The sequence below is a fragment of the Gorilla gorilla genome, chromosome 9, assembly GCF_029281585.2.
Source record: "Gorilla gorilla gorilla isolate KB3781 chromosome 9, NHGRI_mGorGor1-v2.1_pri, whole genome shotgun sequence".
Classification (NCBI taxonomy): Eukaryota; Metazoa; Chordata; class Mammalia; order Primates; family Hominidae; genus Gorilla; species Gorilla gorilla.
The window spans coordinates 133,813,799-133,831,692 of NC_073233.2; the positions used below are offsets into that span (position 1 = coordinate 133,813,799).

The 17,894-nt window shown below is 41.6% G+C and overlaps 3 protein-coding genes across 8 annotated transcripts in view; 2 read left to right on the plus strand and 1 right to left on the minus strand.

The window, feature by feature from the left end:
- On the plus strand, positions 1-13,055 carry HYLS1 (HYLS1 centriolar and ciliogenesis associated). Of its 3 annotated transcripts, XM_019037386.3 has the most exons (4): positions 1-171; positions 3,816-3,868; positions 11,513-11,567; positions 11,753-13,055. In XM_019037386.3, exon 4 carries the CDS (start codon positions 11,778-11,780, stop codon positions 12,675-12,677), a length of 900 nt encoding a protein of 299 aa, XP_018892931.2. In that variant the 5' UTR covers positions 1-171; positions 3,816-3,868; positions 11,513-11,567; positions 11,753-11,777; the 3' UTR covers positions 12,678-13,055. The 3 variants fall into 3 exon arrangements, with proteins under 3 accessions (XP_018892931.2, XP_018892932.2, XP_063549725.1); XM_063693655.1 differs by lacking the exon at positions 11,513-11,567 and having other exon boundaries at positions 91-172; positions 3,818-3,868; XM_019037387.3 differs by lacking the exons at positions 3,816-3,868; positions 11,513-11,567 and having other exon boundaries at positions 55-171.
- On the minus strand, positions 5,884-16,341 carry PUS3 (pseudouridine synthase 3). Of its 3 annotated transcripts, XM_055356337.2 has the most exons (5): positions 16,197-16,341; positions 15,287-15,500; positions 8,319-8,742; positions 7,636-8,201; positions 5,884-6,695 (listed from the first exon to the last, which is right to left on the minus strand). In XM_055356337.2, the coding sequence occupies exons 3-5, from the start codon at positions 8,694-8,696 to the stop codon at positions 6,194-6,196; spliced, it is 1,446 nt and encodes a 481-aa protein (XP_055212312.2). In that variant the 5' UTR covers positions 8,697-8,742; positions 15,287-15,500; positions 16,197-16,341; the 3' UTR covers positions 5,884-6,193. The 3 variants fall into 3 exon arrangements, with proteins under 3 accessions (XP_055212312.2, XP_018892929.2, XP_055212313.2); XM_019037384.4 differs by lacking the exon at positions 16,197-16,341 and having other exon boundaries at positions 15,287-16,100; XM_055356338.2 differs by lacking the exons at positions 15,287-15,500; positions 16,197-16,341 and adding an exon at positions 13,817-13,983.
- DDX25 (DEAD-box helicase 25) overlaps positions 16,302-17,894 on the plus strand; it is an 18,832-nt gene continuing 17,239 nt past the window's right edge. Inside the window, exons 1-3 of one of the 2 annotated variants that reach the window (XM_004052393.5) lie at positions 16,302-16,653; positions 17,285-17,351; positions 17,626-17,670. In XM_004052393.5, coding sequence (XP_004052441.1) covers positions 16,591-16,653; positions 17,285-17,351; positions 17,626-17,670 — 175 coding nt within the window. In that variant the 5' untranslated portion in view covers positions 16,302-16,590. The other variant, XM_019037389.3, reaches the window with a different exon arrangement.

A 17,894-nucleotide genomic window follows, 5' to 3' on the forward strand; every position in this document is an offset into this window, starting at 1 on the left:
AAGGATGCCGGTTCGCTCTCTGGATTTAAACCTCAGCGGTCGGCGATTAACCGCAGGCTCGGCGCGTGGGCCGGCAGTGCGCCTGCGCAAGTTACGCGAAAGATAACAATCAGCGGTGCTCTGCTGGCGACTGGCAGGACGCGGTGCAGAGAGCGGACTTCCGCGACGCGGGTAAGCCGGGCGAAGGCCGGAAGCGGAGGGACGCGGGGACCTGGTGGCTACCGGCCCACTGCGGCGGGAGCCCTCGCTCCTTTTCCCACCGTCGGGACGGTGCAGAGTGGCAGCTTCCCTCCCTGGATTCCAGGTCCTGCCTGGCGAGCCGTCCCCAACGTCTGCGTTCCTGAGGGAGGCGGCCGGGACAGCGTGAGCTACAGGCGATGTGCGCGGTGGGCCGCAGTCCCTGGAGGTCACGGTGTGCGCTGGCCGCCGCTGCGGTCTTTGCCCCGGTGGTCTTTCTGAGCTCCTGGGCCGCGCCCCTGGGACCAGGCGGAGGCAGGGGATGGCCCCAGGGCTGGAGGGGAGTCCCGAAGGCCGCTAGCGACCTGGGTCCTAGCCACGCCCACGGCCTGGCGGGACGACTGCGAGCTTTGCCGTTGAAAGGCGGAGCGTGTCTTGTCGCCTTCTAGCTGCACCTTTTGTGGACTGCAGCATGGAACCGTCCAAGGTGTTTGTCCACCCCGAAATGGAAGTAAATCTTTTTTATTCTAAACGGTATACAATCTCACTAAGCAGGCAAAGAAAAACATTAAGATATCTTTTTAGATTGGTAAGATTTTTCAGTACCCAATGCTGCTGAGAGAGTGAAGAAATGAAAGCAAACACCTTTATGCCCTGTGTGCTGGGGATAATCTGTTTTTCTAGAGGGCAGTTTGGCATTATAAATCAGAATTCAGGCCGGGCGCGGTGGCTCACGCCTGTTACCCCAGCACTTTGGGAGGCCGAGGTGGGCGGATCACGTGAGGTCAGGAGTTCGAGACCAGCCCGACCAATATGGTGAAACCCCGTCTCTACTAAAAATACAAAAATTGGCCGGGCTTGGTGGCGGGCGCTTGTAGTCCCAGCTCCTCGGGAGGCCGAGACAGGAGAATCTCTTGAACCCGGGAGGGAGAGGTTGCAGTGAGCCGAGATCGCGCCACTGCACTCCAGCCTGGGCGACCGAGCAAGACTCTGTCTCAAAAAAAAAAAAAAAAAAGAAAAACATAAATCAGAATTCAAATAGTACCATCACTTCTAAGTCATAATCCAATTCCAGGAATTTATTCCAAGGACATAAATCGGACAAGAATGCAAACATAGTATGTACATGTTTTTAGCAATCCCAGCAACATTTAAGTACGTATAAAGAAGAAAGAAAATACTCGAAATTTCATCAGTCACAGATAACCATCAAAGAAAACACTGTTCACATTTAGGTTTACTTCAGATATATTCATAATATATACCTTATATTTATGTGATTTCCTTATAAAATGTGTTTTAAATAATTGCATGTTACGAATATAATAAAGTATGTTAATTTAAAAGAACGTCAGTTAAGCAGATTATACATTATTGAGTCAGTAATAAATTGGGAACACATTTCTCTGTCAGTGTCGATATGCATTACCATTTTTAATGGATGCGTGGCGTTTCTTGCTATGGCTGTATTGTATCATATATTATTTAACCAGTCCCCTACTAATGTACATTTGTTTCCAGTCTCTTCATAATCATAAAATGGTACGGTAGTGGTCACTTCTATGTATACATGTTTGCATTCTTGTCCAATTTATGTCCTTGGAATAAATTCCTGGAAGTGGATTATGACTTAGAAGTTGTGGTACAGTTTAAATTCTGATTCATAATGCCAAACTGGGCCGGGCGCGGTGGCTCACACCTGTAATCCCAAGCACTTTGGGAGGCGGAGGCAGGCGGATCACTTGAGATTGGGAGTTTGAAACCAGCCTGGCCAACATGGTGAAACCACGTCTCTACTAAAAATAGAAGAAAAATTAGCCGGGCGTGGTGGCAGGTGCCTGTAATCCCAGCTACTCGGGAGGCTGAGGCAGGAGAATCGCTTGAACCTGAGAGGCAGAGGTTGTGGTGAGCCGAGATCAGGCCACTGCACTCCAGCCTGGGCGACAGAGACTCGTCTCAAAAAAAAAAAAACAATAATAATAATGCCAAACTGCCCTCTGGAAAAACGGATTATCCCCAACACACAGGGCATAATAAGGATGCTTGTTTGTATTTCTTCACACACTCGCCAGCACTGGGTACTGAAAAAATCTTGTCAATCTGAAATGATGTCTTAATGCTTTTATACACATTACTGAAATTGAACATGTTTTCTATTTATTAATTTTTGTTGCTGTTTAGAAACAGACGTTGGCTTTGTGCCCAGGCTGGAGTGCAGTGGCCAGATCATAGCTCAGTGCAGCCTCAAACTCCAGGGTTCAAGTGGTCCTCTTGCTTCAGCCCCCATAGTACTGAGACTACAGGTTTATGCCACCACGCCTAGCTAATCTTTTTTCTTTTTTTTTTGAGAGATGGGGGTCTTGCTGTGTTGCACAGGCTGGTCTTGAACTCCTTCACAGCCTCAAGCGATCCTCCCACCTCAGCCTCCAAAGTGCTGGAATTACAGGCATGAGCCACTGCGCCCAGCCTGTTTATTAGTTATTATTTGTGTGGTAAAGCATCTGTCTTTTCTCCCTTATCTTACTGATATGTGTACCCTTTAATAGCTTTCTAAGAGGAATTCAAATTACTGATTTTTAAACGTGTTACAAATATTTCTCCCAGTTTGTTGTCTCTTTTGCCTTCATTATGGTATTGTTTGCCTTTGTGGTAGGTTGTTTTGTTTTAATACTATGATTCTTTAAGCTTCTTGCTTACCTCCACAGAGGTGGAGAAATTTGTTATAACTCTGCAATAGCCTCCCTGTAGCAGTCTACTGACCCAGTCCCTTTATCTCATTTTAAAGTCTTTGCCCCTTCTACCCTTGAAATCCTTTTGATTGTAACTGGCTAACCCTAGGATGCTGAGTCACTAAGATTTTTGAAGAGAAGATATTGTTAGGTATTTCGGTCAATGTTGTCTGTGTTTACAGAATACAAGTTGCTCTAGCTTTTATGTGAAAGTTTCCCTCTAAAGACAAAGGATTGTTCGATCTTTTATATTAGAAAGAGAAGGAACTGACAGTTACCTATGGACCTTATTAAAGTTTCTATTTTATTTATTGTTTGCAAACATCATCTTCATATGTTCAAGGAAAAAAATAGGAGTGTGACACAGTTGAAATGCAGAGGAAATAACACATTAATCACTGTATAGTAGGACACATGCCATTAAAAAAAAAAAAAACTAACTCTTGGCTTTACTGCCAAAAATCTTCCTAGCCCAAACAGAGTCTCACAAATTGTTATTTATGTATAAATATATAAAAAGTGTCATTTAAATTTCACAACCTAAATAGTTCCTTCATTCTAACATTTATTTAGTCCTTACATGGGTCAGAGACTTCGGATTTGTACAAATGCTGTCTAAGAGAACAAGTACTTTTGCAAAGTTGCATTTGGGGGCTTCCCATTTGTTCCACCTGTGATGACTGTCTCTATGGCAACTACCAAAAATGTAGTCACTAAATTCTTACTCTTCTAGATTGGATAATATAATCTAGCCAGACTTGAAGGGATTTTACTTAAGATCTAAGACCCTGATCTTCTGATTCCTTTGCTTCTACACAGTATCCTAACAATGACTTATGGTTAGTGCATTTTGTTCCATGTATCACTGCTTCAGAGTTAATTTTTTTAAACTCTATTCTTCTTTTCTAGGTTTTTTTTTTTTTACTTGAATGTAAATGCCAATCAAGATACATTGAAATAAGGTAAGAAATTGAAAAAAAAAAAAACACCTTGGTTTGCACTTACATATTTAATTTATTCCACCATGATCATTGATTACATGAAAAAGAGGATCTTTAAATCAAAATTAAAGGCCAAAGTAATTATATTTTAAGAATACTCAGGACATAATGAAGTGTTGATAGACTGGGTCCCAAAAAGCAGTGATAATGATTCAAATCCAGAAGACTTGGATCATACAATGGGCAATTTTGAATAAATCTTAAGTAATTTGTACCACTAATTCCCCATCTCTAAAATGGGGTATTTTCTGGTTCCCTGTCTGCTAGGATATAACAGCTATTATAATGTACTTTTTAGTACTACAGGGTCACCTCACCTTTTGTATGCTATTTTACTTCCTAAATCTGGAACTGTTTCAGTGAAGTCTATTTCTGTGGTCCACCCCCTGCTGGGCTTCTGTAGCAATTATGCAGCATTAGTTTATGATTTATATATTAGTATTGTTTTTAATTGTCCCATGTGTTATTTGCACTAGCAGCTTGAGGATAGAAAACATATTTGTATACCTGAAGTCTTGAACATGGGTAGGAAAAAACTAATTATTGGTTGGTAAGTAAAACTTTGGATCTCATAAACATGGTAGAATTGTTAAATTAGAGGATCAGGGTCTTAGATCTTAAGTAAAATCTTTCAAGGTTGACTAGATTATACTATCCAATCTAGAAGAGTAAGAATTTAGTGACTACATAAGTCAAGACAGTCATCATAGGTAAAATAAACAAGAAGCCTTCAAATGTAAGTTTGCAAAATTACTCGTTCTCTGAGGTGGCATTTGTAAAAATTCCAAATGTGGTGAACACTCGCTTTAGTAATGAAAATTATTATTGAGGAAGAAGGTCTGAGTTCAAACTTTGATGTTTATTATTTTTATGGTTGCAAAGGATAATGTACTTAAGACAACTCTGAGTTCTTTTGAATAAATACTGGTGTTCACAAGTAATATTTTGAGGATCACTTATTAACTTTGAGAACAAGCAAAGCCCCATCTCATTTTTCCTCTCTCAGTATGTGGTACTACCAGCCACTCATTTTGCTCACAGCTGAAACTTAGGAGTTATCTAGAAAGCCTCCCTAGTTTTGAACAGCATATTTATTCACTGAGTCCTGTTGTTTCTACTTTCTTAATCTTAAATTCATCTACTTCTGTCCATTTGCCTCACTAAAAATCTCTTCTAGGCCATTTTCATCATCTATTGCCTCCATTACTCCAGCAGCCCCTAATTGGTCACAGTGCTTCCAATCTTGCCCTCTTCCCATCCACAGAATACTCAGAGCAATATTTTTGCCACACAATTCTATCGGGCATGTAAATTTTTTCAGTGGCCCTGCAAAATCTAAGCTTTTTAAGGAATGTCTTTGCTCTACAAATGTGACCTTTGCTTACCTTTTTAAACTATGTTCTTGTCACTCTCAAGCCGTATTAAAGAATTCAGCTGCCTGAATGCATATGTTGTCATCTCTAACCCTTTATACAAACTGGATCTTCTGCCTTAGACACATTTAAAGTGGTTCTTTATCCTCATTTTAACTGGCTCCCACTTGTTCTGCAAGATTTAGCTTTAATATCTCCTCTATAAGAACTTGCCTATAGTCACTAGCCCAAGGCTTGGCAAACACCATGGCCCATGAACTAAGAGTGCTTTTTAGATTTGTAAAGGATTGTAAAAACATGTATGCAATAGAGGCCATTTGTTGTTGACACAGCCTAAAACATTTACTCATTAATCCTTCACAGAAAACATTTACCAACCTCTGCACTAGATTTATATGCTTTGTAAGATAAGGTACTCTGCTTTATTCCAGGTAGGTAACTGTGCCTGGCATTAAACCAATTTATCCAATCTTTAATTAAATGAACTTAATATTCTTAAATTCTGTCTTAGAAAATAAGACACTCAGATGCAGCACTTTATGAAAATTCAGATGAGTAGTGAATATCTTATCTGCTTTGGGGAGAAAAACACAACAAATCAGATACTTGCAGGATTAGGCTTTAATGAATTTGAATACAAGGCACAGGTTTCCAGGTGTATGTAAATACATCTCCATTTTACGACTGCTTTTTGCTTCTTTAATCGCTTAAGCCTTTTGGACCAGGATAAGAGAATATTTGAAATTTCTTATTAAAGCAATAACTTCCTTAATAGGACTTTAGTCTTTTTGCTTTTTTTTTTTTTTAAGAGCTCATCATCTGAATTCCTAGTACTTGCAAGTAAATTTTTTTTTTTTCCTTTTGTGTCCACCTACCATTAGGTGGTTCCTAGATCCTGGCAAACTGTCTATGGTTAAATGATGCTTTTAATTTCTGTGTCAACACAGACCCTCTTCGTTGGTGTCTCCAAATTAGTATTCTCTTCCTCTAGTGTGTCATTACAGTCCCTTTTGGCTTTTGTTTCTTCCTCATGGAATAAATGTGGGTGCTCAATTCGTCCCCTACGTACAAAATGCTGGATCCGGGATTCCAGTCCTTGGCATTTAGGACGGTCCATGAGGGGCTTATATGTGCGCATCTTCACTCCTTCTACAAAGGCACTGGTCTGCTTTATGACAGAGGGCTTAACATTTCCCCATTCTGTCATTCCATCCGTCTTTGGTCCTATTCCACAGGGTACTGGAACAGAGTCCAGTCCTTGTAGCATACTATACAGCATGTGAGTTTTGACAGCATGATTAGCCCACAGTTGTTGTAGGTGGGTAATATTGAACTTCTGAGCCTCCTGGTCATAGATCCATTTGACATTTTCAAACTTACAGTCATATAAGACTAGAGGAAATTCTACAGCCATACTAGAGAAAAAGAGAAAAGAAAGTTTGAGAATACATAGCATCCATCTAACAGTTCTTTAAAAACTAAGGGTTAGTTGCGTTAAGGGAGCCGGGTAGGGGGCCACCATTGATGTTAATATTGACTAATAGCTGAGAAAATATCTCACCATCCCTAACCTTGAACACCTTTATTACAATAATGAAAAATACAACAAATCATAGATCAACCTGATCTATGTAAGGTAAATGTCAGTGCTAACAAGACATGGCTCCATCATACTGCTATAAAATTAAAAACAGCTGGTATTTTTTCCAAATTTGTTAATGGCATTGCAATTTTGTATAGTATGAGTAGAATTATTGGTATCTATCTCAGCCTGTTCTCAAAAGAAAAATCTTGACTATTCTTTCTTTCCTACCATTTTGGAAATAGGAAATTAGGAAAAATTCAGAAGTACAGTAGGATGACTACTCAGTGATATAAAACAAGCAAGATTTAATATGAATAGTTTGTTCATTTTAATTTTACCACACCCTAACAGTAATACCTCTTAACATAAATTCAGAAACAACAAAGATGTAGAAATTAATGTCTTTTTACTTAAGGAGCCTGTTCAAAACACCTGCCTCTTTACTCATGGGATAGAACAATGAGAGGAAATTTAAATATACTGCTCCCTCTTACATGTTCATAACATTCTACAATTCAGATTAAAGCTTCATGAAGGCAGAATCAGTGACTTCGTTATTTAGACAGTTACGGTGGAGAGGAGGATATGCTATTTCTTTTTTTTTTTTTTTTTTAAGACAGTCTCCCTCTGTCACCCATGCTGGAATGCAGTGGTCCAATCTCAGCTCAGTGCAACCTCCGCCTCCTGGCTTCAAGCAATTCTTGTGCCTCAAGCGTCCTGAGTAGCTGGGACTACAGGCATGTGCCATTTATTTTTTATTTTTAACTCACCTATATTGAGGCTTTTGGGGATTTTTCTCTATATTCAGCAGCTCATCAATAATCTCTGGCTTCTCCATTCCTTGGCCAATCAGAAAGAGGATAGCCATCATACATCGGACTTGATGATAAAGGAATGCCTGGCCAGTCACTTCAAACTGACATAACTGGAAAGGTTCTTGCCATCTCCCCTCACCTGGGCTCTGGCGCACTAGCTGTACTTGAGCAGATAGTATAGTCCTCTGAAAATTAATCACACCGTTGGCTACATCCATTTTACACAAGTTCCTGAAATCATGGGTGCCAACATACTTCTGAGCTGCATAATCCATGGTTACAATATCTAAATCAGCACGAGGGAAAAAATAGCGGTAAGTCCGCTCAAGACAGCTGAACCTAGCACTGAAGCTTGGTTCTACAGGGGCCCAGGCCAATATACGGATGTCTGGAGGGAGTACCCGATTGAGAATGTGGGTATAACGGATCTCTTCAGCAGCAACATTAGCCTCCTCTTTTACATTAAAGTCCTCGGAATCCCTGCCCCTTGGAAACTGAGAGCGAAGGTCAAGTGAGATCACCTGTGGAGTTAGACAAAGATACTGGGTTTTAGAGACACAAATAATCTCAGTACTCAGTGTGTATACCTAGAATATCCTAGTATTGCTTGCTTTGAGAAACAGTGTATTGGCCCTTACCTGTCCAAAGGCACTAACTCCTTTATCTGTTCTCCCACATCGGTGATAGTTGGATGTCTGTCTGCTTTCTACTAATCGAGTCTTGGTTAGAGCTTCAAACAGTTTCTCTTCAATGGTATTATTTGTGTTTTCCTGACTAGCAAAGCCCTGGTATCCCCAGCCCATATAGGCTATTCTTAGGGCTACGTGTCTTCGGCCATGAGCACTGAAATCAAATGCACGCTTAGTTTTTCCAGCTCCTGATGAATTTTCTCTAATGTTTGAGTCCTCCTTATTTTTGGCCTTTTCCTTTTTAAGTCTTTGCACCTCTTGCTCCAGTTCTTGTACTCTTTTTAGGAGCTTCTCAGTCTGGTTTCTGTCTGTGTCATTATCAGCCATGATATGACAACCCCAGGAATAAACGAATCATACAGGTCTGCCCTGTCTGAAAAGAGAGCAAAGGGATACAACAGTTTCAATGCTAGTTCCTTTGACGATGTTCTAATGGTATATAAGATTTAATTTAATGCCCAAAGAATATACTTTAGCTTTTCCAGGGATACAAGCATTAGCTTTATTGTGGGTTGATCATCCACAGATAGCATTCTTTTCCATCCTGTCTTGCCAGTTCACAGAGGGAAAGAACTGTTTGTTATTCAGTTGTCATTATTAAGGTTTCATTAAAGCAGTCAAAATTCAGGGAGAATGTCTATAGATTTCATTTCTCTATCTTCACTGAATTGATTGAGGACTGATGTTACAGATTTTTTTCTCTAAAACATTTCCATTTGATTTCTCACTGTATTTGTTCAATTTGCTAGTCATAAGATTTCTTTATATGGGCTACTTTTGTCTGCTCTGAGTTTCTATTGCTTTCCATTATCTCAAATAAATGACTTGTATGCTCCATCATCTAATATTCATTAGATGAATATTAGGTGGTGCAATAGAAGCTAGCCTAACTGAAGAAGCTTACCGATGGTTGTATTTCACATTGGAAGTAGAAGCTAGAGACAAGATTTTCTCACTTTAAGCAATTTTGATGGGAGAAAAAAAGGTAATTAAGCACTCTGACCCCTTTCTAAAGCTGAATTAAATGCATATTTTGATAAAAGATTTCTGTGCCTCTAATAGTTTAAAAAGTCAGTCTGATGTAATGTAGATGTCAGTGTAGAAATTCCTGTAATATTTCAATAATCTGAGGACAACTGTACTACATCCTTAAAATTGGGATGGTCCTAGACAATCTGTGACTGATGGTTACTTTAGTTAGAGAAGACCATCTCCACATCTGTTCTAAGGCCATGTTATCTAAGTGTAGGTAGCTTAGTTTTTTACTATGAGTTTCTGTATCTATAATAGATTAAAAGTTTAAATTGTAAAAAATGAAACTGAAAGTACTAGAAGAAAACATGGAATAACTTTTTTCTGAAATTCTGGAGTAGGAAAGGCATTTCTAAGCAAAACAGTCTAGAAACCCAGACACTAGAAAAAGATGTGACCTAAAAGGAAAAACTTCTGCCAGCAAAAAATAAAAGGCAAACGACAAACTGAGAAGAAAAAAATAAGTGATGGTAAAGTGCGACCTTCCTTAATATATATTTCATGAATATATAAATCAGTTTTAATGAAAAAGTAAAAAAAAAAATCCAGCAACCTGAGAGTCAAATGGGCAAAGACCAAGCATTTCAAACAAAAAGAAAAAAGCTTATAAAAATTTTTTTAAAAAAATTTTAAATGCTCAATTTTACTCAGCTGAGATAAATGCAAAAGGATATGAACTATTTTTCAAGGAAGTGACTGCAAAGACAAAGTTTGATAGTATACCACTTTGGAGAGGGAATAGAGACACAAGCTCTATTAATGTATGGTCAGTACAGCTTCTTTGGAGGTAAACATTTTGGCAACAGCTGTCAAAATTGAATATACACATACCTTTTGGCCCACCTCTCCCATGTCTAGAAATTTAATCCATTCATATGCTTGCACAAATAGATAAAAACTTGCAAGATACTCGTGTTAGCATCAGTAAACCTATAAACCTAAATTACACCAGTAAGGGAATGGCTGACTAAATTTATGATACATTCATACATTGGAATTCCGCGCAACATAAAATGAAGAATGTCGGCCTGTGCTGATACAGCTGGATAACCAAGATTATCTTTAAGGTTCAGAAGAGTTGTGTAGTGTTGTCCTTTACGGTATTAAAAAAAAAAGTACATGTGAATATGGAAAATTTCTAGATAAATCATAAGAAATTGCCTTTGAGAGTAAAACTTGGTGGGGGAGGGAAAATCCTTGCTTAAAATTATCATGTGCATGTATTAGTTTTTCAGTTTAAAAAGAAAAATAGTGGGGACACAGGAAATAGTGGACAGTAGATACCTATCTCAGATCCAGTCAGGAAACTAGCATTGGGTATGTGGCTGATTGATGTGGATACCAAGTTATTTCAGACACTAGAATAAACAGATTTAGCTGGCAATTGAAGATGCATTAAAACTACTAAGACAGCTGGGCAGGGTGGCTCACCCCTGTAATGGGAGGCCGAGGCGGGTGGGTTGCCTGAGGTCAGGAGTTTGAGACCAGCCTGGCTAACATGGTAAAACCCCATCTCTACTAAAAATTCAAAAATTAGCCAGGCGTGGTGGCCCACACCTGTAGTAGTCCAGTTACTCCGGAGTCTTAGACAGGATAATCGCTTGAACCCAGGAGGTGGAGGTTGCAATGAGCCGAGATCGTGCCACTGCACTCCAGCCTAGGTGACAGCAAGACTCCATCTCAAAAAAAAATTATTAAAGCATAGAAATTATATGTATGTACGTATATACACATTATATGTGTGTGAGAGGACACAACACTGCTTTTGTGATTTATTTTTTTTTAGATCAAATCACTCTTTTATGGTTAAAAGCAGGGACTCAGTCTGAAGCCAAACTGCTTGAGTTAGAATTTCAGCTCCACTACTTACTAGCTGAGTAACCTTGGGCAAGTTATTTAACTTCCCTGTGCCTCATGTTATTCATCTGTGAAAAGCAGATAATCCCACAGCTGAAAATTACATGAATTAATAAATGTAAAGCACATAGAACAATGGCAGGCACATAAAGTACTCCCTAAGTACCTGTTACATAATGTACATTAAGCAGTATGCCCCATTATCATGTAGTTTCAAGCTTTTCTTATGCCAGAACTATACTGTCCTGTTTTAGGACCTGAAGGTGGCAAGACAGTAGAAAGCAGGAGTAAGAGTGGAAATGAAAGCAGGTAATAGATTCCCTAGAACTGAGTTAATGCCCCTCTAAACTGTTCTGATACTACCCTGTATTGAATTTATGATGGCCTTAGCCATTCTTTCTCCATTTGACTGCTATAAAAGGGAGATAAGGGAATAAGCAATTTATGAGCTGGGAATTTATTATCAGAAAACTGACCAATGTTATCTCTTGCAGAAGGTCCTACAGTGTAGGGGGAGCAATGGAAGAACTTCTACCTGATGGACAAATATGGGCTAATATGGATCCAGAAGAACGAATGTTGGCAGCTGCTACAGCTTTTACCCACATCTGTGCAGGGCAGGGTGAAGGAGATGTCAGGAGAGAAGCCCAGTCTATCCAATATGATCCCTACAGTAAAGCTTCAGTAGCCCCAGGGAAGCGACCTGCTCTTCCTGTGCAACTACAGTACCCACATGTAGAAAGTAATGTCCCTTCAGAAACAGTCTCTGAGGCCTCCCAAAGACTCCGAAAGCCAGTGATGAAGAGAAAGGTGCTGCGCAGAAAGCCAGATGGGGAAGTATTAGTAACAGATGAGTCGATTATCAGTGAATCAGAATCTGGTACAGAAAATGATCAGGATCTCTGGGACTTAAGACAAAGGCTGATGAATGTACAGTTCCAGGAAGACAAGGAATCTTCATTTGATGTTTCACAAAAATTTAACCTACCACATGAATACCAAGGAATTTCTCAAGATCAGCTCATTTGCTCTCTACAAAGAGAAGGAATGGGCTCTCCAGCTTACGAACAAGACCTGATTGTTGCCAGCAGACCCAAGTCCTTTATTCTCCCAAAGCTGGACCAGTTAAGCCGAAACCGGGGCAAGACAGACCGGGTAGCCCGGTATTTTGAGTACAAACGGGACTGGGACTCAATACGTTTACCTGGTGAAGATCATAGGAAGGAATTACGCTGGGGTGTCCGAGAGCAGATGCTTTGTCGAGCAGAACCCCAACCCAAACCTCAGCACATATATGTCCCAAACAATTATCTAGTACCAACAGAGAAGAAAAGGTCTGCACTCCGTTGGGGTGTTCGTTGTGACCTTGCAAATGGTGTCATACCCAGGAAGCTTCCCTTCCCTCTTTCTCCTTCTTAAATCTTTTTAAACTTCTTTCATAGGATTGTTTGAGATAACCTAGCTGTTTATATCTTCCCTTTTAAATAGAAACAACTGTCTTGAAAAGCTCTTCGAAACATTTTATGGTAAGGACTTCACCTATCATTAGTCTTTCCTAGCTATATATCACATTGGTATCAGATGATACTTCCAAATTGCCACTCAAATCCAGCAATTGCAAGATAAATCATATCAGAGAAAGAACAACAGACCTGGTCTTTCTATTTTGTCAAATTAGTAAGGGCCCTTTGTGTCCTGTAACCTTTTTTACCTATCAATATGAGTTGCTGTGCTTTAATGTGTGTTTTTTAAGTTGCTGGGCATTACACTTACCAATTAAAGGATTTTGGAAATTCATGAACTTGAACATTATTTCATGAAATACTTGCCTAAGATGATCTTGAACCTGGGCTATGATGAGAGCTCAAAAGAAGGAACAAAAACCTGCTTTTTACACAGTCCTAAAGGATGGGAGAGGTTAACAACATGGATAGCCTCATTACTAAAGGTGTACAACAAATCCAAGTAGCTTTAAAATACTTTTTAATAAATGCCCCAAAACAGTACCATATAACATACAGGATTCAAACTTGTTTTATTTCAGAGTTATTTCATTAATATTTTGCCTGCCAGCTGTTACTTCTGGAATACCATTCTTTTTATAATTTGCCCCTGAGATTTTTGTAGGAATTATGCATCATTTGGAAGGCTATTCCTACTCCAGTAGAAATTCAAACTAGTAATATCTGGAATCAGATGCAAACATAAATACCAATATGAACCTAGCCTGTCTGGGTGCAGATCAAAATAGGAATTCTGCTCACCTTAAATTGTAATTTATCTGTTCTTGATATTTCTGACCCAACGGGGACCATCTAAAATCTGAAAGTTGTCAGTTTTAACACCAGAGGCCAGAAGAATGATAGCACAGTTTGCTTGTTCACAGAGAAAAAGCTCTAACATAAAGGTGAATGACCTTGACCGTTACTATCTGCGAAAATCATTTTCCCTGTAACATTTAAAGCCACATAATTCACACATTCAGCCAGTTCTATTTGTTAGGCATTTGTCTGGAAAAGAAGTAATCAACGACTCAGGTACATGTAGGATATACTCACCGCAAAAAAGTAGAAACTGCAAACTGTCCACCAACAGTGGAATAGTAAATGTCTTTAAAGACATTAGAATATTAAATAGTCATTGGGAATCTTGGGAAAGTAATATGGGAAGATGAAAATTAAGTGACATGAATGTATCATAAACTATACAGGATGATCTCAGTACACACAGGGAAAGATCAAAACCTAACGAGTAGTGGGATTAAAGGTAATTTGTATTTACACCTCAACTTTTTATGAGGTCAAAAATTACATGGTGATTTTAACATGCAAAACACTCCAGTGATTATTTGGATCTCAAAGTCCAACATTACCAAAGTCTCCAAAGTTACCTAGTTCAACTCCCGTGCTAACTAAAGAACTAGGCCAGGGAGTGAGTCTAGTTGGTCATAAGGCAGATTTGTGGCAAAAACAGGACTTGGTACACTACAGTGCTTTTTCCAGCACACCTTACCCTAATTCAGGGTGAAGTGCAGGAGTTCCCAAGCAGACGTTTAAAGTAACACCCTGGCCAGGGCTGCGAAGTAACCACAAAGAGGGAATTCGTGTGTCCCGTAAGCACCAATTACAAACTAAAACAGCCATCACCAGATGTTCCATACATTGGGCCAGGCGCCGTGGCTCACGCCTGTCATCCCAACATTTTGAGAGGCCAAGACGGGGTGGTGGCGGGGGGGGGGGGGGGGGGGGGTCGCTCGAAGCCAGGAGTTCGAGACCAACCTGGGCAACACAGCGAGACCGTGTGTTAATTAAAAAATTAAAAACTAGGCTGCCAAGATGGCGCACGCCTGCAGTCCCAGCTAGTTGGAGGCTGAGGTGGAAGGATCGCTTGAGCCCAGGAGGTAGAGGCTGCAGTGAGCAGTGATCACGCCACTTCACTCAGCCTGGGCGACAGTCTTAAAAAAAAAAAAAAAAAAAGTCCTAATCTCAGGAACCAGTGGGTTAACACATAAATAGCATTCCTCTTGATAAACTTTATATTAATCCAAAGGGAAGAAGAGGGAGTACTGTCCAAAGGATTAGCAGACACGCACTATGATCACTAGAAAGCAGTCGTGGTCTGTATGTAAGGCAATCCCCAAAATAATTTGAAAATTGCTGCCACAGTCTCCCACATACTCCTGGGTTCTCAACCTCTACTGTTTTATGAGCACCCAGTTCTAAGTGGGGCAGCAGAGCACTTTTGTACTCCACAGTACAAGTACCACTGAAGCTCCCGTCACAACGGAATTAAAGACGACTCTACTGCGGCGAGTTTCCACTGAGAGCTCCAGAAAGTACCAGGCACAAAAGAAAAATACATGGTCTTAAGCGAGGTCTCATTTCCATACGGCAATGCTTTCCTGAAAAGACCAAAGTATGTGAAAGAGGGCAAAAAGAAGACAACAGACAACCGTTCAGCAGTGTGTCCATTTGTCCCTTCCCCTGTGGAACCCAGAAAGCAACCCACTCCAAAAATCCCACACTTACTTTCCGGCAACCGGCCGCGCCGCGTTTCCGAAACAGGAAGCTGTCACTGTGCGTCTTCTGCGCACGCGCCCGAGCCCTCATGGGAGGTGTAGTCCAAGTTTGTGGGAAATGTAGTTCTGAGAACCGAGCTTGGTGCTAGAATCTACCTCAGGTTTTCTAGTCCAGCTACCGTTTCTCCACCCACAGGGGAGAATCTGGGCCTGTGGCAGGACAGCTATAAAAGGAGGAATTGTAGTGCTACGCTAAAATAATAGAAAAAAGGTAATTTTTCAAATTCTGCTATCCTTATACGAAAACTAAAAGATTGAAGATCTTGGCTCGATTTTATACCTAGTTAAATGAGAAGAAAGTTACCATTGAGAGACGAAAACATTTACTATTAGAATTCAAATTAAAAGCTGAAATGAATATGATAATCTCAAAACAAACGACTAGGTGCCCTGAGAGTGACCGAACAGAGCGGGGAGTGTTGCTTCAGCACCACGGAGAGATCATGACTGCAGTTTCGTGTGGGTTTTTGTATTTTTGCCCCCAATTCCAGAAATGCTGATCAAAATCTCAAAATTACAATTAGAAAACTGGGGGGCGGGGGGGAGGTGGAATTTGGTTCTTTCGTCCAAATTGAGCGGTCATTAAATCATTAGTACCAGGGATCCAGGGATCTATACCGGATTATGCAAACGCATGTAGGACGTAGATGTTATACCGAAAGGTAATGTTTTTAACAAGGGAACACATTTCAGAATAAACGCTTTAAAAAGCCTATGTGGAACATCACAGGTATCTAGGGCAGGAACAGCAGTTAGAGCTTGAACAGTTCTGCTTCCTTTCCGCAACTGTGGCATTCGAGGTTATTCGTCATATCAAATTCATCAGATTTTGTCTCCACTTTCCTAACCCATTCGCTAACCTTTCTGACATCTTGTGATGTGGAGGCTGAAATTTCCAGGGAAATCGACACGGGGCGTAAAGCGCGGCGGGGAGTCCGGGGGGCTCCCGCCTGGAGGGCTGTGTGCGCGGCGGGCCGCGGGGCGGCGCGGGGGGCGCTCTCCACTCTGCGGAAGCTGCCCCCTCTGCCCTCCGGTCCGCGCCCTTTCTCCCCCCTCTCTGCCCGCCGCCCCGCTCTCTGCCCTCCGCCCCTTCCGCGCGCCACCCAGCCTTCCAGCGCCTGCGCGCCGCACCGCGGTGGTCGCGGGCGCGGACGCCTGCCCCCTAAGGAAGCCCATTGGCCAGCGGATGGGGCCAGCACCGCCTCGCGCCGGTGGTGGAAGCACGTGCTGGGGGCGGGAGCAGCAATCGCAGCCATGGCGTCGTTACTGTGGGGAGGCGACGCAGGGGCGGCGGAGAGCGAGCGGCTGAACAGCCACGTAACCGCCACCGAGCCGGGGGGGCACAGCCGCGGGGGTGGAGCTCCCACTCGCAGAGGGAGATCGGCTGGGAGGGGAGGGAGAGCCCGCGAGCGTTCGAAGTGGGGCGTCAGATGCTGGAGGGGAGATGCGGGAAGGGTTTGGAAGAGGGCCACAGAGGGAGACCCCGTCCCCACCCCCACGAGAGGCAAGACCTTTGGTTAGAAAGGGCAAAAATGACGACCCCTGGAAATCCAGGGTGGGAACGCAGCTGGTAGTCCCAGCTAGACCCCGAGTTTTCTACTCTGCCCATTTGCCCATTAAGCCTCACCTCGCTTCCATCCATTTGCCAGCGCACTTTCCTAGCCACCCTCCCCTTGTTGGTGCCGTGAGCCCCTAGTACTGCCCAACTCTAAACTAGAGGCCTAGGAAAGAGAAACTGCATGTACAGGGGATACAGAAAATCTCCAATTTTAGGATAACTCATACAGGAAACCCAACCTTGAAAGGAATCTGCTGCTACCTAATATTGCAAAGGAAGCAATACCCGGGTGTCCTTCCCTGAATCCCTCCCAGCCCCTGTGGTAGGGAAGCACTGGGCTGCTTGAGGGCTTGCATCCTAATATTGGTTGAAATTTGTGTCTCTCAATAGTTTTCAAACCTCAGCCACCCCCGGAAGAACCTTTGGGGTATTAAGAGTACTGCAGTCCGAAACATAGGTGAGTGCTGTTAGGGCAAAGCAGAGCGACCTCAATGATTAAAAAGTATTGCTTTGCTTTCATCACGTCCCTGCCAAGTGAAACACCACGGATTCATTAGTGTGACATTCAACACTCTCCATTACCTTCCCAATCGTTTCGTCCATTCCTCCATGAAATGACTCTTCTTGCCAGTAGACACTGAAGAGTCAGGAAGAAAAAATTGAATAGTATGCTTTACATTTCTGCTCAGCATTTGTCTTTACTTGTATTGTTTCTCTTCCATCCTTTCCAGATGGTTCTATTAATAACATCAAAGAAGATGATGAAGAAGATGTAGGTAGGAGATGAATTCATTTGCATGTATCTACTAGCATTCTGTTTTCGTTTATAACTTTAATAGTGTGAGTGAATAATATAATCTCAATTGGAAAAGGCCTGTCTTTGCTCCTATTTTCTTATGGTGACTATCAGGAGACACACTAAATTAGGAGTAAGGTGTATTTATTTGAAGGAAGTTGAAATGGAATATGCAGGGATTGGGTTCAGAATTTCCATCTGTCA